At 41.9% G+C, this 23,736-nt stretch overlaps 2 protein-coding genes across 2 annotated transcripts; both read right to left on the minus strand.

Annotated features, from left to right (window-relative positions):
* Window positions 1–1,377: 1,377 nt before the first annotated feature.
* Window positions 1,378–2,898, minus strand: LOC142627611 (aldehyde oxidase GLOX). Its single transcript, XM_075801483.1, has one exon. The coding sequence runs from the start codon at window positions 2,884–2,886 to the stop codon at window positions 1,378–1,380; it is 1,509 nt and encodes a 502-aa protein (XP_075657598.1). The 5' UTR covers window positions 2,887–2,898.
* Window positions 2,899–22,200: 19,302 nt separating this feature from the next.
* LOC142628537 (uncharacterized) lies at window positions 22,201–23,235 on the minus strand. Its single transcript, XM_075802615.1, has 2 exons — window positions 22,585–23,235; window positions 22,201–22,458 (listed from the first exon to the last, which is right to left on the minus strand). The coding sequence occupies exons 1-2, from the start codon at window positions 23,233–23,235 to the stop codon at window positions 22,201–22,203; spliced, it is 909 nt and encodes a 302-aa protein (XP_075658730.1).
* Between the last annotated feature and the right edge of the window lie 501 nt (window positions 23,236–23,736).

Consider the following 23,736-nt stretch of genomic DNA (forward strand, 5'->3'; position numbering starts at 1 on the left):
CATGCCAAAGTCATAATTTTTTTTGTTTTTTATTTTATTTAGTCATTTACTTTCATACCATATGAAATTGAAAATATTGACCAATTAGTTATTATTATTTTTTAAATTGAGAAATTTGATATCATCTAGCTAGGTGTAGGTACGTATTGCCATCACATAATCTTACAAAGAATATTATTTGTGTTACCTTGGTCTTTATGGAATATGGATTGCATGAGTATTTCTAGGGTGTATAATAATTTCACTTTTTTTTTACCTCTTTCGAGTAATAATTTCATTTTTTTGGTGTATAATAGTATCAAATTAAATTTTCAGTTTTTAAATACAAAATAAATGGAGTACTGATGCTATGGATATTTCACCTTTAATTATATAGGTTTTATAGACTTTACAAATAGATGTGTCAAATTTTAAACATAACACAAAAAAATATAGAAATTTATTTATTATGTTATTGATATGTTACTATAACATTCTTTGTCACGCAAACTTGTAATAATTTTTGTAGTAAAATTAGTAATACTTTTAGCATTTTTCAAAAAAATAAAAAAATACAAGTGATGCTACACTAAGAATAGATCTGCACCAACCATTATAAATTGCTGCTACAACATCCAAAAATGCCTAGTATTGAACCAAAAGGGGCTAGCCTATTACTAGGGTTGGCTCATATATGACAAAACACTACATATTTTATTTTATATTGTACTTGTATAGAATCTCGACCTCAAGATTTTAATATTAAGTTAGAGTTTGAGCTCAAGCTTAACTTGACTAAAATCAAGCCAAGCCAAGTTGAACTCAAGCTATTGGACTCTCTAACATGCTCAAACTTATACTTTGTTTATAGACTTGATTCAAACTCAAGTCAAACTTGAATATGTTAAATTTATTAACGAGCTAAGATTGAACATTTAATATTGGACAAAACTTGGCTCATTTATAACCTTAGTACCAAATAGTGCTTTGTGGCCTTAATTTCCTCACACTCCCTCTGTATCTATATTGTTTATATACACCATGTAATACATGTGGACATTTGGAAAAGAAAAAAAAAGTGGACTCTTGGTTTGAAATTCGAGACATTATATGTATAGAGTGTAGATCTAAATTGTGAAACAATTGGATTTTTTTTTTCCTTTCATTCAACTACTATTGCTTTATTTAAAGCAAAAGTTCAAAACACACCCGTTCAACTTTGATAAAACTAAATTCTAACTATAATTAATTAATCACACACCTTCCTTCCAACCCCTTTTTCTGAAGTACATAAATAAGAGAGCAAGCATGCATTAAGCTAAAGTGCAAAACTAAACATTTTAGGATAAGAGAGCACGGCCGCCGCCGCCACCACCACCACAACTACATTCCCCTTCATTACTGCACCTTCACCCACACACCAGAGCTTGGTATCTCAGTATGCACCACAAACAACATATAATACCCCTGCGGCGCAATCTCAGCCGTGGATGGCCCTCTCACTGTCACTTCAAACGTATTTGGTGCCACACGCGTTACCCTAATCAATCTCAGCACCACCATTCTCTGATTCATAGAGAATGAATGTGTTGTAAACGATGGAGCAATTAGCCTTACAGACAAAAACCTTATTGAATAGTACTCTGGCACCGTGAACACCAACGTGGAAAACTCCCCATACCCTAAAACCTCGCTTAGAGTCAGAATTCTCGGCCTAACCACCTCGTACTGCTCCGCTAAATAGGGCGGCGAAAAGGCCTCTAAGCTTAGATCAGTGGGGAACTCAACTCCAGTGAAGTTATAATACATATGTGGATTGCTACCGCCTACTATAACCCGTCCATCAGGTACTAAAACAGCTGAGGAATGGTATAATCTTGGTTTTGGGGAGGCGGCCATGAATGAAAACCGCCTGTTGGGGGGTTGAGAAAGGCGATAGAGGACGGGGGCTCTTACCGGGGCATGACCTTTTTCCCATCCAGCGGTGCCTTGCCTTGCACCATTGATTATAAGGACATCTCCTGTAGGTAGGAGCAACATGTCACCCATGACTCTTGCTATTGGCATGTCTTCCATCACCCAAGTAGGGTTTTCATCACTAACATTTATCCTTCCACACGTTGAAAGTGCTTGTCCGTAGCTCCCATGTGCTGCACGACTAAACCCATCTTGTGGTGCACCACCACATACCATGATTTCAGCTACAACATTGGGTAAGTTTTCATCAAGAGGGAGCAATACTGATGAGCCTGAGCTTGGATAGTTACGAGGATCATTGCCGGGGATACGAGGATACTCTTTCAAAACACGGTTGTTGTTGTAATCGAGTAATATCGATCTTGTATTAGCGAAAATGAATAAGTTTCCGTCTGGTAAAAGGTGTAGAAATGGGTACAAATTGTTTTCACTTTGGTCCGAGGTTTCAGCTAGGAAACTTAGCCTGAAAAGGCCTAAAGATGAAGAGTACATTTGAGGGTAAAACTCATAATTGAATTGTCTTCTCCCTCCAACAATAATAATACGACCATTTGGTAGTATTTGATTACTTGCATACCATCTTCTTTCAATTAAGTAATTTGGAAACTCAATCCAATCACAGTATTCATCGATGCAAGGAGTGAATGAGCGAACAACGTGGTCACCATCGTTGAAGCCACCGATTTGAATGAAGGTTCCGTTTGGAAGAACAGCCCCAGAAGAGCACCAAGTGTCAGTCTGAACCATAAGAGGCCGGAAAGTGTTGGTGTCAATATCGTAGAGGACAGAGTGAGCAGTGCAATCGATTTCGAGTGCAGTGTCTTGGGAGTCATACCGGCAAAGGCCATTAGGGAGTGAGAGGTTAGACTGGCCAAAATCGGTGCGATCAAACATGATGAGTTTGTTGTCATGTAAGACTTGCATGTGCATAGCAGATATGCCTATGGATGCATGCAAAAGATGCCACTCGCCTTGGCGGCCAGTACTTGGAGGAAGTGTTTGACAAAAAACCAAGGTGTTAGAGACAATAGATGAGACCAAAGTTAGGAAGAATGTGATCATGTTGGTGGACATTGTTAATGTGGTAAGTAAGAGGAGAGAAAGATTAGTGTTGGTGGGCTATGGTTGAAGTTGCTGGTTTGTGAAAGAGTTGGTGCAGTGAGGTGGATAGACTAGTGAAGGAAATGTGATTATTGATATATATAATAAGCATTTAGATACTGAATATATAACAATTAACCAAAGAATAAGTAGAGTTAATCTTTTCAGGGGCTACTTGGTAGCTAAAAAGTTTCAATCAAGAACTGCATCATAAGCTCAAGAAATATGATATTTAACATATATGCGGCTGAAATAATGCTCATTTCTTTGGCAAGTTCAGAAACTTTAGGGGCACATAACAATGGCCAAATGCTTTGGCAGCGTTCACTAGAAGTGAGATTTATACAACAAAGGAAAATGAATACTGTTCATCTCCATCATTAACTCCCAACACAGAGAGAAGGTTGGAGGAAATGGAAAGAGTTCCTCTACAATTACAATCACATTCAATAGAAGTTTACCGTTAACTATATATCTAGTATAATGTTAACCATATATTTAGTATGATCTGCATTGTTTTATTGATTTGCTCCCTTTATTTTGTATTAATTTATTTTGGTATGCAAATAGGTTACGGGAGTGAAAAGATATTTACTACAAAATCACGTTATTCATAATGTCATAGGATCCTCTGCATTTTAAGTTTATCTTACAATTTAGATTTTGTTTGACTCTCATAATGTAAACTAATTACACCTTTAATTTAAAATATTAATTTGAACTATAAAAAAAATCAATTTCAAATCGAGGACTAATGATTTATACAATGATAATTATGGCTAGCTAGAACTCTCTTTTCGAATTGGGAGCATAAATAAACTTTGTCAAACCTGAGAATTAAGTTTGCACCAACATACGATGTCATTTTATGACGGAGAGGGCTTTCTAAGGAGGAACACTTATTCTAATTGATATGGAGGAAGGTGAATTACATGTGCCTGTCATTTTGATTATGCCATAAAACTTCGATATATTGATAAGAACATTTTGTTATTTTCCTTTGGTTAAATGTATACTACTACTACTACTAGTAGGAAAATCAAAATATCCCATTTATTAATATATGGTCTATCAAGATAATTATCCTCTAAAACCTATCTTGGGCCTCAAAAGAAAAAAAAAATCCTTGACGGGAAAACAAAAACAAAAAAGTAAGAAGAAAAAAGAAAAAGAAAAGAAATGAAAGAAGGTAGAAAAAAGAAAGAAAGAAAGCCCACATTAAAATATACTTTCCCTTGAAAACCATTATGTAACCACTATCCCCCAAATGCTCAATAAACTTAGGATAGAGCTTATTGTTGAAAACTGAAAACTGAAAACTGAAAACACTGTATCAAAATAATTTTAAAATGTGTAAATAGTACCGTGAAACCCATTTTTAATGAAAAAGTGGCTGAAAAGTAAAATTTGTGGGTCCGTGAACAGTGCACAAATGCACTGTTCACGGAAGAAAAGTCAATAACTACGGCTGGGAAGGAAAAAAAAAAAAAAAAAAACTGAAGCTGGACGCTGGACGCAGGCGCTGGACGCTGGACGCCCAATCCAAACACACGCATAATATACCACGGGTAGGGTGAAAACCTTGAAAGAGGCACCGTAGACAAAAGTAACGTGAAAGTTAGGCCCATTGAAAACCATTACAGGTATTAATGGTAATATATGGCTTAAAAGAGAAGAAAAAGAAGAGGTGTGAGGATTGTTATTGACAAAGTGCATCATAAGCTCAAGAAATATGATACTTTTATTTTTATTTTTTTCCAAAAGTTTAAAACGAAATATTAATATATACTTCTTAAAGCTAAATATATGCAGCTGAAATAATGCTCATTTCCTTCTCAAGTTCAGAAATTGCAGGCCATATAACAATGGCTAAATATTTGCCTTGGCACCATTAATGGCTAGATTTGACATTTATTCCACAAAAGAAGAAAATACTGTTCAGAAATTGTAGAGAGAGGGATGGTGGAGATGAGAGTTCCTCAACCATACAATCACAGTTTTTAGTAGAATTAGATAACCGTTAATCATCTAGAAATCTGCATTGTGTTATTTACATGTTTGCTTGTGTATTAATTTATTTTGGTGTACAAATAGGTACAGTTGAGATTTTATTTACAGCATAATTACATTATTCAACACGTAACAAGATCCTTTCTATTTCAAGCCTAGTTTATGGCTAAGATTTTATTTCTTGAATATGATAGCACACAATAGAAAGGATTAATACAATGTCAGGTGAAAGTCTCAACACACATAATAGGATTCTTTACGTGTCAATAGTTAAAAATTTTATTTCTTGTATATGATAACATACAAAATGTCATGTGACACTTGTAGCATTTAGTCTGAAAGCAAACAAACTTAGCACTGCCGCTCTATCTTGAACAGTGATACCACCAGTACCTTGTTCTGCTCCTTTACCTTAATTCACAGGGGTGGGCTGAGAATTCCAAATTGGGATGAAAGAAATCAAAATTAGATAACTTTTGGTTTCAAAACGTGTCAAATAAAAATAATAATTTTTGGATTAATACAATGATAATTATGGTTCGCTCAACCACTTAAATCACAGGCTCTTCAGCCTTTCAATCCGAACATGACAGCTTATTTTGGAAAGAAAACTAGGATGATTAATGGTTATAAGTTGTCCAACCAGCCTAGTTTATTTTCAAATTGGAAAGCAAAAGAAAAGGGAAGTTGCTTGATTAGGATTTAGGATGGCTTCTATAGCAAGGTCCTGATGTATTAGTGTGTGTTTGGGTTAGGATGAAAAATGCAAATTATTTCACTGTTCAGCTTATTTTTGCTACTATTCATAGACTTCACTGCACTTTTTGACACTATACATTGCCAGAAAATACTCAATCAAAATAGCATACGAGGATAATCTGATATTTATCGCCTATGGTTTTTAGGGTTCGTAAAGAGTTCACACAAGGCATCCAAACATGTATGCAAAAAGAAAAACCTCATCTAACATATTCTCAAGAATTGAAAACCAAAACCTTTACAATAAGACAACTTTATACCGTTGGAGGGGAACAAGAAGCAAATGAAAATAAATAGAGGAGATATTATTTGTATTGAAAGAGTACTACCATTGTTCCAACCTAATTTCCTTTACCCCTTCTCCGTATTCGTGCAACTTGGACCCATCCATCTTCTATTTCATCTGCTCCCTTTGGCCTAGGGTCATCATCAGCTTGTATGTTTACAGGGTTCAAATTTAATTCGGACTCTAGTACATCCACCATCATATTTGACGAATCATCATTCTCATCAGCAACATCTCTGCTGACATCGTCGTCATCATCATCATTCACAACCTGCATAGTGCAGGTAAAAAAGAGGAGATAATTATTAGCATTTCAACTTCTAAATTCTTGTGAACTGCATTATGTTGGGCTTTGTAGAGTTTAGCTATGTTTGATCTGGATGACGACCCAACTTGAAATGATGTTGCGTAGTTTTTAATGGGAGATTTTCTGAGGCTTAGTACATGGAGTTGAAGCTTGGGCCGATAGGCTTAAGCCGTAACACTCATGGACAAGTCTCCTAGGAGTCCGAGGGCAACGCTCTTGGGAAATTTTTTTTGGCCCGTGTTGTAGTCCATTGTGAATTGTGTGTGTAGGATATAAAAACCGTTGTTTTGGTAATTAGGGTTTCTCGATATAGTTTTTGAGAGTGAGAAAAAAAACTGTACTCCCGCACTTTGTATTTTTTCTTGATTATAGTGAAATTTCTAGAACTTCGTGGACGTAGGCAAATTGCCGAATCATGTAAATACTATCTTGTGTATGTGATTATTTTTTCTCTTTGGTGTATGTTTTCTCTATTTTGTTTCTCATAGGTTTGAGAATTTCGTGTTAATTCTTTACACATTATTGATTCATGGCCTTAGGGCACTAACTTGGTGAGAAAAATGATAGAATCCTAATGTCCCATCTAATAAAATGTCAATACTACATACACACAAAAAATGTTGGAAGGCATGTTAGTTGTGGTTCATCTTATCAAGGAAGATCCAACAAAATTGACAGATTGAGTCTACGAAACTCTAATCATCATGGTTCTTTGCTGCAGCAGTAAATAGAAAGATGGGCTTCTATCATCAAGAATTAGATATTATGATAAGAAGTTCCCTCAGAAAAAGGTAAAGTAACTTCGGTGTTTTCCTTCCCCCCTGTCTCCTTTGTTTGTGTGGAAAACTCACCAGCAACATAGTCCATGCATCATTCACTACACCATTTGCAACATAATGGCACAAACCACCATAAATAAAAAATTTCTTTTCCTGATTTTTTATTTTTTTAAAACTTAACAAAGCTTAGGTTTCTATCGAGTCTCTCTGATATTGACTGGAAACACAGTACTAATATGGGACTCACTGTTAAATGTTTTTTTTTTTTGTTGAGAAACACACACACACACACACACACACACACATATATATATATATATATATATATATATATATATATATATATATATATATAGGAAAAGGAGATGAGATAAGAGAATACACTTATTTCACTGTTAAATGTTAATTGAACATTAGACAAGTATTTTTTTGATAAAGTAAAATAAACCATCCTCTAAGGAAAAAGGGGGCACCACAGTTGTACCAAAAGTCCTAAGAAATATAAAGTATATGAACTGGTGATCTCATAATTTTCACAATAGGTTGGAAAATTTTGTAAGGCAGGACCATTTGAAAATTCTCAAGTATATCTTACATCAGAGAAAACAGACAAAACTGACAATCCAAATTCTACTTAAGCAAATGAAAATTGATTGATACATTCTCATCTAAGCATCTTGAATATAAATTTTGAAAAATCTCATTAATAGAGAGTTCTCTGGAATTACAATTTACAGCCTCCCATAGAAAGTTAAAATGGTCACTCAGGACATTTGCACAACTAAATGTATTGATCAACCTTTTCCATGTTGTGCCAAACAGTGGCACTTACCACTGCTACTCTTGAGATTAAAGGATCATCAACTACAAGTCCAGACCTCATAATCTGTTGGCTGTGTTTGGTAGGAATGATGTAAAAGTGAGTGGAAAAAAGCATGAGAAGGGTGAAAAACTCAAAGGAAAGATTTCAATTTCCCATTATCAAAAAAAAAAAAAAAAATCCCAATACAAGTCTCTAGTAAGCCTTTATGATGGATGGAAAAGTGAAGGATGAAAATAATCTTTTGTAAAATTTCTATTATATTTGTGGGGAGTAAAAAGATCTCAATAGGGATATGGGCCGTCGGGCCTTGCTAAGGAAGGCCGACCTGCTCTTGGGTTTATGGCTTGTTGGTACTTCAGGTCGGCCCATACGCCGAGGATCCGAGGATCCAGCCGAGGATATTTTTCCCCTCGGACTGACACCAGAGAACCCGGGACTTCATAGTACAGGTTAGGGAATGACACGGTCAAGACCAATGGTTAAAGGGGATGAACCCTTGAATGTCCTAGAAGCACCGATGTTGGGAAAGTGGCAAAAGTAAAGGCTGCTACCTCCACATTAAAGACCCTGCACCTACCACCTTGGCCGCATTAATGGGGAGGTGACACTTGAACAGTGAAAGGGAAACTTCTAGTTACTGTTCAAAGGCACTAAGAAAAGAAATATCTAGGCTAAGGGAGGAATTGGGGCAACACGTGTATAAAGTATTAAAAAGAGGAGTATTTAAGGAAGGACCTAGAACAGAAACGGGATGGAACTTTTTGTAACCTAAAAAGACAAAAGATAAAGAGATAAATATAATACAAGAACAGCTCTCGGCTTACGTCCGAGGAGGCCTATTTACATTACTCCTTTTTGCTTTCAATTACTTGTAATCTTTAGTTTGTCATTTCATCCTTATACACTTCTAACCTGGGTTTCAAGCCCACACACTCTACAAATTCATATTGTTTAAGGCTCATTGGGCCTGAGCCCATAACTGTTCTTGGGTCCAGGTGCAATTGTGCACTTACAATTGGCGCCGTCTGTGGGAATCTAGTCTAGAAGTAGTAGGGATATTATGGCAGGATTAGGCTCTCACCATGCAGAGTCACAAGGATCACAACCGGAAGATCATTTCGAACGTCTTGAACATCGTAGGGATCGTGAGGGAAGCGTCCATACAGAATATCCAGGGGCTAGCCATACTCATGGAGGGGGTAGCACTACCCACGATGAGGGCTCTAAATCCATGCAGAAGGAAATCAATCGTTTGAAGAGGAAGTTACGCCGTGCTAAACGTAAGGTTTCCCCGTCCTCATCTAGTTCTTCCTCAGAGAAGGATAGGGGACATGGCTACAGTTCAAGGTCATATTCCCCCCCCAGTGCAACATCCTCTGGTGAGGAGAACGACCAGCCAATCCGCAGACGTAAGAAGCTTCGTCCTAGGGGCTTAGGCAACGATACCATGAGTAGGGCGTTGCACCAACTCTCTAAATCTCCATTTTCACGTAGGATTGAGAGGGGGAGGCTTCCCAGGAGGTTCACCCAGCCCACGTTTACCATCTATAATGGCCGGACTGATCCGGTGGAGCACGTGAGTCACTTCAGCCAAAGGATGGCAGTGCACTCACACAACGAGACTTTGATGTGTAAAGTCTTCCCCTCCAGCTTGGGACCTGTGGCTATGAGATGGTTCAACGGTCTCAAATCGGGGTCTGTAGGCTCGTTTGGGGAACTAACTAGAGCATTTGCTTCGCGGTTCATCACGTGTAGCAGAGTCCCTCGGCCATTGGACTCGTTGCTATCCATGGTTATGAAGGAAGGGGAGACACTGAAAGCATACTCCGACGATATGCGGGAGATGTTTAATGAAATAGACGGCGACTTTGATGAGGTGGCGCTTAATACCTTTAAGGTGGGCCTCCCTACTGATCACGACCTACGAAAATCTTTGACGAAAAAGCCCGTCCGCAGCGTACGCCGTCTTATGGATCGTATTGATGAATATAAAAGGGTAGAGGAAGACCAGCAGCAGGGAAAAGGGAAGGAGAAGGTTATCCCGCAGGAGAGAAGGGATTTCAGGTCGGACTGATATCACAACAACAAGCCGAGGAGGGATTACATTGGACAATCCGGCTTGGCAGCACCCCAGGCTGTAAATACTGTGTTCCGAGAACCAGTGCATCAGTTATTAGAAAAAGTTCGCAAGGAGCCCTTCTTCAGATGGCCCGGCAAGATGGCAGGGGACCCTGCGAGAAGAAATCAAAACCTTTTACGTCGGTACCATCAAGATGTGGGCCACACTGCGAGAACTGTCGGACCACTGTGGAACCATCTAGAGCGGCTCGTCGGTGAGGGAAAGTTGAAGCGGCATTTGTGTCGGCCCAAGGCGGGTCGGTCAAGTTGGTTCAAACAACCGGAGGAACGGTTCATCTCGGCCGCATTGGGAACAATTAACGTTATCTTCGCCGCACACAGCGGGACCGGCTCGGGTCCCACTCGGGTCATGGCGGTTTCCCATCCGCAGGCCGAGGATGTGGGTGGTAGGCCGAAGAGATTAAATAGCACTTTACCTGTCTTGGGTTTCTCCGAGGAGGATAAAATAGGGACTATCCAGCCCCATGACGATGCTCTTGTGGTTACCCTCAGAATAGGGAATTATGACGTGAAGAGGGTGATGATAGATCAGGGCAGCGGTGCAGATATCATGTACCCTGATCTATTTAAGGGGTTAAGGTTGGAGTTGGAAGATTTAACTCCTTATGACTCACCTCTTATTAGCTTCGAAGGGAGAGCCGTTGTACCAAAAGGACAGATCCGTTTACCCGTACAATCCGGCACAGAAACGGTTGAGGTAGATTTCATTTGTGGTTGACGCGTACTCTCCATATACAGCCATCCTCGCCAGGCCATGGCTGCACGCTTTGGGAGCTGTCTCTTCTACCTTACATGTTAAAGTAAAATTCCCCTCGGGGGAGCATGTTGAGGAAATCCTCGGCAGCCAGGTAGTTGCTAGGCAATGCATATCGGCTGCGGTGCTTCGTCAGTCAGAAATTGAGTCATCAGCCTTGCCCATCCAGGAGTCATAGCAATTAACAGCTCCGGAGGCACCTGGAGCGATGATAGAAGATGAGGCTGTTTGTGAGGAGTTAGAGAAGTTTGTAATAACCGATGATCCAGAGAGGTTTTTCCCAGTTGGCATACGATTGCCACACCAAGAGAAGATGGAGTTGTTGAAATTTCTGAAGGATAATTTAGATGTCTTTGCATGGGACCCCTATGAGGCTCCAGGTGTAGATCCGAACTTTATTTGCCATCATTTAAACGTCAATCCGGCCATTGTTCCGAGGAGGCAGCCACCTCGGCGATCTTCCCGAGAGCATTCTGAGGCTGTGAAGGAAGAGGTTCTTAAACTCAAAAGGGCGGGGGCTATCAAAGAGGTTTTCTACCCTGAATGGTTGGCTCATACTGTTGTCGTTAAGAAGAAAAACGGCAAGTGGAGAGTATGTGTGGATTTTACTGATCTGAACAAGGCCTGTCCTAAAGATTCTTTCCCAATGCCACGGATTGATCAACTGGTAGATGCTACTGTCGGACATCCTCGGATGAGTTTCTTGGACGCCTTTCAGGGTTACCACCAAATTCCCTTAGCGTTAGAGGATCAGGAGAAGACTGCTTTCATTACTCCAACGGGGAACTATCATTATAAGGTCATGCCATTTGGGTTAAAAAATGCTGGGGCTACTTATCAAAGAATGATGACCCGAATGTTTGAACAGCAACTGGGGAAAAACATAGAAGTATACGTGGATGATATGGTGGTAAAGAGTAAGACGGTACCTTCGCACATGACAGATTTGGCCGACACCTTCCAGATGCTGAGGAAGTATAAGTTGCGCCTTAACGCCTCCAAGTGTTCTTTTGGCGTGGGATCTGGAAAGTTCTTAGGATATATGATCACTCATAGGGGCATAGAGGTGAACCCAGTGCAGGTTAAGGCTATTCAGAATTTGCAGCCGCCTCGGAACCCAAAGGAAATTCAGAAACCGGCGGAATGATTGCTGCGTTGAACAGATTTATTTCTCGGTCAGCTGACCGGTGCCGTCCTTTCTTTCAGTTGCTGAACAAGTGGAAAGGGTTTCAATGGACCGAGGATTGTGAGTCAGCTTTCCAACAGCTTAAGCAATATCTATCTCGGCCACCCATTTTATCTCGCCCTGAGGTGGACGAGGTGTTATTCGCTTATCTGGCCGTGGCTATTCATGCGGTGAGTCTAGTCCTTATAAGGAATGAAAATGGAGTGCAGAGGCCGATCTACTATGTTAGTAAGTCCTTGAATGAAGCCGAGGTGCGCTATTTGCCCTTGGAAAAAGCACTTCTGGCTGTAGTCCACGCCACGCGCAAAGTTCCTCATTATTTCCAATCTCATACTGTGGTTGTTTTGACCCAGTTGCCGCTCAAGGCTGTGTTGCGTAGTGCTGATTATTCTGGCAGAGTGGCAAAATGGGGAACCATTTTGGGAGCCTTTGATGTTAAGTACAAGCCTCGCACCTCGGTGAAAGGTCGGGTCCTCGGCGGTTGGTGGCAGAGTTTGCTGAACCATTGTTAGAAGAAACTTCAAAGGGAGCACACATGGGTGAAAAATCAGTTGGTGGGATCACAGCCGTATCGCCCTCGGCTTGGAAAGTTTATGTGGATGGGGCTGCTAATCATAAAGGGTCTGGCGTTGGACTTGTTCTAATGTCCCCTGAAGGAATTGTCTTTGAAAAATCTTTGAGATTGGCTTTCTCGGCTACTAATAATGAGGCCGAGTATGAAGCAGTTTTGGTAGGCATGCAAATGGTACATAAGATGGGTGGCAAGGAAATCCATGTGTTCTCGGACTCTCAATTAGTGGTCGGCCAAGTCATGGGGACCATGGAGGCTAGAGACCCCAGAATGCAAGAATATTTGGCCAGGTTAAACGTCAGCGAGCTGAATTCGACTCATTTGCCTTAGCTCATGTCTCTAGGAGTGGAAACACTCATGCAGATTCTTTGGCTACATTGGCCACATCCTCGGCTCAAGGTCTACCAAGGGTGATTCTCGTTGAGGATCTGGTAGAACCTTCTCTTATAGCTGCTGATGCACCTCGCATCCATCTAATAAGGCCTGGTCCTAGTTGGATGGATTCGATCATATCTTTTCTCAAAAATGACATCCTTCCCGAGGACAAAGTTGAAGCAGAAAAGGTACGTCGAAAGGCGCCGCGTTTCTGGTTGTCCGAGGACCAGAAGCTATACAAACGATCCTTTTCGGGACCGTATTTGTTGTGTGTACACCCTGAATCAACAGAATCATTACTGGAGGAATTGCATGAGGGAATTTGTGGAAGCCACACTGGAGGAAGGTCCCTAGCCCATAGAGCCCTGACTCAGGGTTATTGGTGGCCCAATATGCAGAGGGAGGCTCAGGACTATGCCAGAAAATGTGATCAGTGTCAGAGGTTCGCCCCTAATATCCACCAACCTGGAGTGGTTCTTAACCCTCTCTCCAGCCCTTGGCCTTTCGCGCAATGGGGCTTGGACATTGTAGGGCCCTTTCCGAGAGCTGCTGGAAACAAAAGATGGTTGCTCGTGGGAACAGACTACTTTACTAAGTGGGTCGAGGCCGAGCCTTTGGCCAATATCCGAGATGTTGATTCCAAGAAATTCATCTGGAAAAATATTGTTACTAGATTCGGTATACCACATACACTCGTCTCGGACAATGGCGTTCAATTTGATAGCAAGGCCTTTAGGCAATATTGTGGTGAGATGGGTATTATAAATAGATACTCTACTCCAGCTTATCCTCGAGGAAATGGGCAGGCCGAGGCCGTTAACAAGGTCATAGTCAACGGGCTCAAGAAGAGGTTGGACGATGCGAAAGGCAGATGGGTAGAAGAGCTCCCTCATGTCCTATGGACGTATCGGACCACACCGCGTAGGTCCACTGGAGAAACTCCATTCTCTATGACTTATGGAGCCGAGGCGGTGATACCACTGGAATCCGGTTTTCCTACTCTAAAGACAAGTTCTTTTAGTCCAGAGAAAAACGAGGGACTTCTAGAGAAAGATCTTGATCTACTTGAGGAACGGCGTGAGGCAGCTATGGTCCAATTGGCTTATTATCAGCAGAAGCTAAAACGAGGGTATGATGCCCATGTGAAGCTAAGGCCACTTGCACCTGGTGATCTTGTATTAAGGAAAGTTGTAGGCACTTCTAAGAACCCAGCATGGGGTAAGCTAGGACCTAACTGGGAAGGCCCCTATCGCATTGTTTCAATAGCAGGCATAGGGTCGTATAGGCTAGCTGACCTGGATGAACGAGTTGTACCACGTCCATGGAATGTAAATAATCTTAGAAGGTATTATTATTAATCAAATAAGCTTTTGTCAATTAATATTTCAAAGTTATGGCTAGCTCTCGTATTTGAAGTTACAATTTTTAAGAATCAAACAGAAACTTGGTTAAGTGTAGTCCTCGGACCACAAGCCTTGTGGAAATTGATGTCTTGTCATTTGTTAAACAGAACCTTAGTTATGCCGGGTCTTCGGACCTCCTACTTTGGGAAAATTAACATTCGAAGTTACAATTTTTAAGAATCAAACAGAAACTTGGTTAAGTGCAGTCCTCGGACCACAAACCTTGTGGAAATTGATGTCTTACCATTTACAGTTACAATTTTGAAGAATCAAACTAAAGATTGCTTAAGATTTATCTTCGGACTATGACTTTGTTTAAACTTAACTTTTGCTTGTGTCTGGACGTTAATACGTTACTGTTTATTAAACTCGGATCTTAAGTTTCATATCTCCAAGTGTTAAGCAATTTTGTGTAAGGAATGGTCCTCGAATCTTACATCCTACAGAAACAGTGTTATGCATTGTGAAGGCTTAATCATTATATGAAGTCCTCTTTCCTTTTTTAATCGAGGTATTATTCCAATGAATTAACCATGTCACCTTGTATTAAATCTTTAATAATATACGCATGATTATGTGAAAGTTATGACTATGCAATCCTTGGAGTTAGATTTTGATGCTCTGAGAAACTTCTGATATGACTTAATGGGAAAACTTTTGTAATAAGTACATAAAGAATAAAGAAAAAGCAGACACAATCCAAGTGAAAAGCAAACGAAATTGTTCTTCATTAATCAAGTTGAATATACATTACAATATATAATTCAAAAACAAAAAAGAATGGAAAAAGAGAAGCCCTAAGCTAAGTCCTAAGCTGTTGGAGGAGGATCTTGCTGAGAGGTACTAGTGCCCTCGGTCTTTCTCAACTCCAGCTCAAAAGGAGTCATAACCTGCTTTCCTTTATCCGCTGTCTTTGTTGGAAGGACGTTGGGTTCCACTATCTGGTTCAAGTCCTTCTCTGCATCCACTCCTCCTTCCTTTTCTTTATTGGAACCAGAAGGTTCTGTAGGATCAGGAATTTGCTGTGGGACCATCGGAGGTAGGACAGGAAGAGTTGTCTCAGGGGTAGGAGTAGCAGCAGGAGCCTCTTCAATCTCCTGTATTTCTAGGGGAAGCCAAACGTTCTCGGACTTCCTCAAATCCGAAGACTGGGGAACTCCTGCTACGTTTAAAGCTTCCCCCCATACTTTTTGACAGTATTCGCGGCATAAAGCCGCGAATTCCTCTGTCAGCTGTTCCTCGGTGGTCGCTACCCCTTCGTCAAAACTTGCCCGCTTGGCGGCTTGAAGAGAGAGTTGGAAGGAGCTGGCTTCTTCCTTCATCGAGCCGCTTGTTTCTTCGGATCCGAGCACTCCCTTTGAGCTTGGGAGAGCTCTTCATTTCTTTCCTTAAGGATTTTGCGCTGTCCTTCTATCCGGGTCTTCATGGTCTTCAAGTTTGACTCGACCCCATTCTTCTCTCTCCTCGCCCGCTACCTCCGAGGTCAGCTTCTCGTTCTCGGCAAGGGCTGTACCTAAGGTCTTCTCGATCCACCCTAGTTTCGAGTTCAGCCCTGGCTACTTTCCGAGCGTCTTCAATAAACTTTTCAGCTACAAAGACCTCCCGAATAGCCCGTAAAAAAGCATGATGGAGTTAGGAATAACAAAAACTAATTTACTTATAAATATTGTTAAAAGGAGAAACACTTACCAGCGCTAAGTCTCTTTTTAGAGAGAGGAATAGTTGTGGTTGGCCCATCTTTTCCAAGGTCTCCATGTCCTTGGGCAGCAGAAGAGGGCGTTCTAGGACCTCGGCCAGGTGGTGGGCGTGGCCTTGTTGAACTGCCCTTATACCGGACCGGCGCAGAGATAGGAGCGCCGTCCAGCCTTAGATCGGGGGACCAGGTGGCCGGTGCTCGGTGCACTACAGCCTCATCCCTGATTTCCCCAAGTTCAGCTGAACGTGCTCTACCCTTGCACTTGTCCAGCTTCTGCTGCTGGGCCGGTGGGAGTTGTTGGCGTGGTTTCTTGGGGTCTTTAGTGATCGCCCCGTCATTATCCCCCTTTCTCTTCTTCTTGGGATCCTCGGCTGGCAGTTTTGGCTCAGCTAGAGGAGGAGGAGGAGGTAAAGCTGGGGGAACTTGGGACGTCCCCGTTTTCTTCTTCTCTGCAACTTTGGCAGCCCTATTAGTGAGAAGAGCCTCCATTCGTCCCATGTCTCCTACGGATTCGTCCTCGGGAAGGGCAACTACAAACCCTGCAATTCCAGAGGCCTCGGTGGCTTCTTCTTCCTCGTCGGAAAGCACTACAAACTGGTTCCCGCGAGGTCTCTCGGTGTCTTCGAGATGGAATTGATCTATCTCGTCGTCAAGGGTGTGTGAAGAAGACACCTGCTCTTCTGGAATGACAGCTGTTTGTGCGTGCACGGCAAGGGGGACTGCTGCTATCGCCCGGTTGTACAGAACGGTGTTAGGAGCGTCCGGGAGGTCACGGTCTTCCAAAAAGTGGGGCCGAGCTACATTTATCCTCTTTCTTCTTCGGTCGCCTGCAATAATGGCGTCCTCTATCTCCTGGAAGTCTTTGGAAAGGGGAATGTATCCGAGAATGAGGTGAGCTGCCCGGAGTTGTAAGTCTTCGCTAACGAACACCTCGGAGCGAAGTACTCGGTTTAGATCGGCAACGTTACAGTGACTCAGACGAGGACGCACGTGCTGCTTATCTGCAGAAGAGACGTCAAAACAAACAAACCTGGTCAGATTCACACCAATATTTAACAAATATAAGTAAATACAAATACGCATTTCTGTGTGAGTGTTAGGAGAAGTTGTGTTGTGGGGAGATTAATCCTACGGCGTCGCACCTGGATCCCCCCACTGAACTGGGCAGTGGAGGCCGTCGTGCCAGTTCCCAGACACGATCAAGTAGTCGTCCTTCATGCCTTTGTTTGATTTGGGCAGACAGGAGATTAACCTAACGGTGCTGGACCGAGATTTCATATAATAACCTACCTTAGAAAGTTTGTGGGACTCATATAGGAACACGACATCGTGCCATGTGAGGTTTAAACCCATCTGTTCGTTTAGAGCATCTACACTACCTAGAACTCTAAAAACGTTTGGAAGGCATTGGTCGGGGCACAACCGGTGGTTGCGAAGATACTCCCTCATTACGGGTTTCATTGGAAGGGTCATCCCACCCTCTATGAAGGCTATCATAGGGATGATAACCTCTTCCTCTTTCCTAGAACCGGCCACGGGCCGTTGCCGGCAAGATTCTAGCCCTACGTCGCTGGGAATATGGTATTTAGCTCTAAAGCCTTCCATCCCAGCGGCGGTATCAACTAGACACTTAAACTTACCCATTAGAAAAGAACGAAAGGTTAAACTCTAGGGGGAAGGGTGTTTACGAAGACAGCCGAGGACTGTATCCGAGGAGAAAAGGTCAAGAATAGAGAGAGTAAGAACTTACAAAGTTGAAGGTACGGGTTTCCACGGTTTCTGTCACGGTGAAGAATGATTGTTGTTGTTTTGATGGGATTGATCCCTGATGACTTAAATGAAGGCGCAGGTTCCCGAAGCGTCACGATGTGCGAAAAGGCGGCCTCGAAATTATGTCTGTCCCGCCTAAAATTTCGTGGAGTAATGAGAACCGTTGGATGTCCATCTCACCGTTGAACGTGGGAGACAAAGAGTAAGTTACAGTAATAAATGCGCGCGTTTTTGAAAATAAAACCGCCAAGTGTCATCTTCTGAGACGCGAAACGGTTTCCACACGTGCCATCACTTATGAAGTGTGTGGAGTGGATCTTCGTCAGATCAAAACCCTATTTTTCTCCTCGGATGTCGAAAATTAGAGTTTTGAGGGGCTATTGTGGGGAGTAAAAAGATCTCAATAGGGATATGGGCCGTCGGGCCTTGCTAAGGAAGGCCGACCTGCTCTTGGGTTTATGGCTTGTTGGTACTTCAGGTCGGCCCATACGCCGAGGATCCGAGGATCCAGCCGAGGATATTTTTCCCCTCGGACTGACACCAGAGAACCCGGGACTTCATAGTACAGGTTAGGGAATGACACGGTCAAGACCAATGGTTAAAGGGGATGAACCCTTGAATGTCCTAGAAGCTCCGATGTTGGGAAAGTGGCAAAAGTAAAGGCTGCTACCTCCACATTAAAGACCCTGCACCTACCACCTTGGCCGCATTAATGGGGAGGTGACACTTGAACAGTGAAAGGGAAACTTCTAGTTACTGTTCAAAGGCACTAAGAAAAGAAATATCTAGGCTAAGGGAGGAATTGGGGCAACACGTGTATAAAGTATTAAAAAGAGGAGTATTTAAGGAAGGACCTAGAACAGAAACGGGATGGAACTTTTTGTAACCTAAAAAGACAAAAGATAAAGAGATAAATATAATACAAGAACAGCTCTCGGCTTACGTCCGAGGAGGCCTATTTACATTACTCCTTTTTGCTTTCAAGTACTTGTAATCTTTAGTTTGTCATTTCATCCTTATACACTTCTAACCTGGGTTTCAAGCCCACACTCTACAAATTCATATTGTTTAAGGCTCATTGGGCCTGAGCCCATAACTGTTCTTGGGTCCAGGTGCAATTGTGCACTTACAATATTCTTATTCAAATATTTTATTTTTGATAAATATATCCATATTCAAAATTATCTTGGTTAAGCTTAAATTTCTATTATATCATTATTTGGAATTATCTCCGTGAAGATTAAATTTCTATTTATTTATTTTTTAAAAAATTATCTTCAATAATCTTTATCGAGCTATTTAGGTTTAGGCATAATATTCTCCCTCCTTTCATCCCAACATTGTAAGAGTTCAAAATTGGTAGGCCTAAGAGCATCTACATTAGTATGTGGAAATTTTTTCCATTTTGCACACCTATTTTTACAAAACACCCACATCAGTTTGTCTACTATACACATTTATTCAAATAAAATATTCATTTCTTTACACGATGAATAGTGTAAAATATTCAAATAAAATATTATACACATTTCTTTACATGGTGAGGTGAGTTAGAGGTAAAGAGAGGAGAGAAAAAAAAAAAGAATAAAAAAGTCATTTACACGGTGAACAGTAACTGTGCATATATGCACGGTTACCGTTCTTTTACATGGCCATGGTGTATATTTGCACTTTTTTTTTTTTTTTTTTGACTGTGAAGATAGAAATTTTATTAATATAAAAATTGGGCTTTGACCCCCAAGTATATAGTGTCCAAGGCCTAATATAGCCGTTGGGTTTGAAAAAACCGTACAAGTGAAAGAGAAAAACACGTATACAACCCTTGGTGCACTATCCCTTCAGGTGCAGAGCGTGTTGGCCCTCCCCGTGTTCAGCTTGGTTTTGCCGTGTGCCGACTTAGCCTCTGGTGCTCCTGCAAAAGATTCATAGCATCCTGTAGGATGTTCGCTGGTTGGGCCTGCTTGTCTTCGAAGCACTATTTGTTCCTGGCGTTCCAAATGGCCCGTGCCACCGTCGCCCATGCTTCCAACTCCTCCCCCGTGAGGTCACGAACTAGTAGGAAGATACATTGTGTCGTCTCCACACATTTCTGTAATCTCCCACGTGCCATTGCCCACACGTTTCTGGCTAGAGGACATTCCTAAAGTGCATGCCCGACCGTTTCATCGGTCTATTCGCAAATCGAGCACAGTGGATCTATTGGAACTTTCCTCTGGTAAAGGTTTGCTTAGGTAGGGAGTATGTCTTTGCATGCTCTCCAAACGAAATTCCGAACTTTGGGTGGTATGTTTAGCTTCCAAATCCTGCTCTAGAACCTCTTTTCATCCCTTACACTTGAGTGCTCAGCCCTTGAGTCGCGGCGCATATGGAGTGCCACTTGGTAGGCTGTTTTGACTGTGAACTGTTGTGCTTTATTTTCTTTCTAGCATAGTTTATCTCGGGCATGTGTGTCGTTAAGCTGGGTGTGCAGGATGGGGTTTTGCATGGACTGCATGAAGGTGGCTTGTATCAGAGGGCGGTTCCATTGCATGGTTTGGTGGTCGATGAGGTCACCTACTTTTAGGTTGGTGTTTGCTCCTGGCTTAAACAAAAGAGGGTGGGGCAGCCAATTTTTGTCACTAACTGCAATACTTTGCCCATTCCCTATCCTCCATATAGAGCCTTCCCTAATTAAGTCCCTTGCAGCAAGTAAGCTCCGCCAAACAAATGATGGATTGTGGCCTAACTCTGCCTCCATGAAAGAGCATCTAGGGAAATATTTGGCTTTGTACACTCGATAGAAAAGGGAATGTGTTCCGGTGACAAGTCGCCAAGCTTGCTTAGCTAGCATAGCATGGTTAAAAGCATGAAAATCTCTAAACCCCATACCTCCCTTCTTTTTGGGTGTGCACATTTTCTTCCAATTAATCCAATGAATCTTCTTTTCACTCATAGTTTGTCCCCACCAATATTTGGCCAAAATTGAGTTAACACCATCACACACCTTTCCAGGAAATTTGAAAATGCTCATGGAGTATGTGGGGATTACTTGGGCCATTGACTTGATCAAAATCTCCCTACCCGCCTTTGATATGGTTTTTTCCTTCCACCCCATCACTTTTTCTGTTATCCTCTCTTGGACCTCCTTAAACGTGCCAACCTTTGATTTACCCCCAGCCATGAGCAACCCAAGATACATTTCACAGTTATTCATGACTTGTGCGCCCATCAAGTTCCGTATCTCTTCTTTTTACCTACGACTTGTATTTTGGTTGAAAAAGAGTATGGTTTTGGCTCTATTTATGGCCTGTCCCGAGGCCTCCTCATATTGTGTAAGGATATCAAGTAGTTGAGGAAATTCCCCACTCTTTGCTTCACAAAACAGTAGGCTATCATCCGTAAAGAGGAGGTGAGAAATATGTACCCCACCTCGACAAGAATAAATGGCCTTCAACCAATTAGTGTCTGCTGCTTTCTGGATCAAGGAGGATAGCCCCTTAGCACAAAGCAGGAAGAGGTATGGAGATAATGGGTCACCTTGTTTAATGCCTCTGGTTGGTGTGATGAAGCCCTCTGGTTCCCCATTGATGAGTATGGAGTATGAGGTTGTTCGTACCGTTTCCATAGCCAAGTTTCCCCATTGTTCAGGCAGCCCAATCTTCATCATGATCCGCTGGAGGAATTCCCACTCCATTCTATCATAGGCTTTGCTTATGTCTAGCTTGATCGCCATGTGATCGGTCTTCCCTTTCCTTTTATTCCTCATCCTATAAAGCATCTCAAAAGCCACAGTAGTATTATCTAAAATGAGTCTGTCAGGGTTAAAAAGCCATTTGGGCGTAAAAAATAACATTAGGTAATATGGGTTTTATCCGGTTAGCTAGTACTTTGGATACAGCCCGTGATACAACATTGCTCAAGCTAATGGGGCGAAATTCCGTGATAGACCGTGGTTCATTCTTTTTGGGAATGAGGACAATATGTGTGAAATTCATTTTCTTTAAGGGTCTACCAGAGTGCAGAATAGATAATACAACAAGAGTTACATCATGTCCAACAATATGCCAATATTTTTAGAAAAAGAAAGGAGACATACCATCCGGTCCAAGTGATTTTGATGAGTGCATACTGATTAGAGCCACTCTTACCTCTTCCTCAGTGTATGGTTGAGTCATATGGTTTGTCATATCCTTAGTGATTACTTTGTCTACTACCTCCATGATTGTTCCATGCTACTAAGGTGGGAAGTGGTAAAAAGTTCAGTATAGCATTCCTCGGCAATGTCACTAACTCTGCTCAAGTCTGTCTACCATTTCCCCTCCCTGTCTTGTAGCCCTTCTATCATGTTTTTCAAATGTCTTTGGCTTGCCCTGTGGTGGAAGAACTGGGTATTCTTATCCCCTGCTTTGAGCCACAATGATCTAGAGCGCTGCCTCCAGTACATCTCTTCATGGTGCAGCAGAGTATTAATCTCCCTTCTCAACTCGGTGATGTGGTGTAGGTTCTGCCCATATCCATTCTCAACCAATTCCTCCAGCTTCTGCTTCTTTTCATTAAGCCTGTGCTGTGTGTTACCAAAAACTACTCAACTCCAAGCCACTAGGTCTAATCGGCATTTCTTAATTTTCTCAAAAAGATGGTTCATGGGGCTGCTCGAGGGTAGAGATTGGGTCCATGAGGTTCGGATCACTTGCTCACATTCTGGGTTAGACGCCCACTTCTCTTCAAACCTGTGGAGTTTATGTCGACGTCGAGGAGTAGGAGCAGAGACCGGTGTTGTATCCAATAGGACCGGATCATGATCAAAATATGTGGTTGTCAAATGAAACACCTTCGCCCTCGGGTGCAACTCTGACCAAGTGACCGTTGCACACACTCTATCCAATCTCTCCTCCATAAATGCTTCCTCATCTCGCCCATTCCACCAAGAATACCTGTATCCATTATACCCAAGATCAATCAGTCCACAAAATAGTAGGGTACGTCGAAATTCTAGCATGGGAGGCAATGGCTTTGGCTGTCCACCATTTTTCTCCTCTGAGCTCAAAATCTCGTTAAAATCTCCCAAGCACACCCATGGAAGAGTTGACTGACTACATAAGTGACGAAGAAGCCTCCATGTCTCTGGTTTCTGTTGTTCATCGGAATAGTTGTAAATACCTATTAGCCTCCATGGTTGGCCAGAGGGAGGGAGAACCTGTGCATCAATGTGGTGTGGGGAGTAGGTGTTTGTATCAACGACCACGCCGGTTTTCCATAGCAATGCTAGACCTCCTTGTCTTCCTTCACTAGACACCGCTAGCATAGATTGAAAGCCCAGCTCAATCTCTATTGGTTCCATCTCTCAAACTTTCAGTTTTGTTTCTATAAGAAACAAAATTGTGGGAGCTTTGCTTCTCACCAATTCAGCAAGAACGTCAACTGGCTAGCGGTTCCCAAGCCCCCGGCAGTTCCACTCTATGATGATCATTGTGACCGGCGGGGCTATTGCACATTTTTACAAAGGCTGATGTGGGTGTTTTTTGGGTTAGAATGTCTAAAATTGGAAATCCATCTTACATTTTCTATTCATTCTTCCATTCTCATTCTTTTCCTTCTAGTAAATGCACTCTTAGAATAATGGTGAAGCAGCATCAAATCAATACGTGCTTATATATATAAGCAACTCGCACAATCCATAAGACTTGAACTCCTGAACTTACCCATTAGGACACCACCCCATTCTTACAAGGGCAGAGATGCCTCTTGATCCAAAGGACACGGTCATAATTTGGTTACAACTAATACAAGAAACTACCTACATCATATCGACAGATCCACCCGTTTTTTATCCATTTAGGTT

The sequence above is a fragment of the Castanea sativa genome, chromosome 3 (assembly GCF_040712315.1).
Source record: "Castanea sativa cultivar Marrone di Chiusa Pesio chromosome 3, ASM4071231v1".
Taxonomy (NCBI): domain Eukaryota; kingdom Viridiplantae; phylum Streptophyta; class Magnoliopsida; order Fagales; family Fagaceae; genus Castanea; species Castanea sativa.

Excerpts from the sequence above, each read along its gene's own strand:
- LOC142628537 (XM_075802615.1), bottom strand. The coding sequence starts at position 23,235 with ATGGAACCAATAGAGATTGAGCTGGGCTTTCAATCTATGCTAGCGGTG. Across the intron at positions 22,459-22,584 it reads CTAACCCAGAATGTGAGCAA|CACAGGCTTAATGAAAAGAA; the intron begins GTGATCCGAACC and ends GGTAACACACAG.
- LOC142627611 (XM_075801483.1), bottom strand. The coding sequence starts at position 2,886 with ATGCACATGCAAGTCTTACATGACAACAAACTCATCATGTTTGATCGC.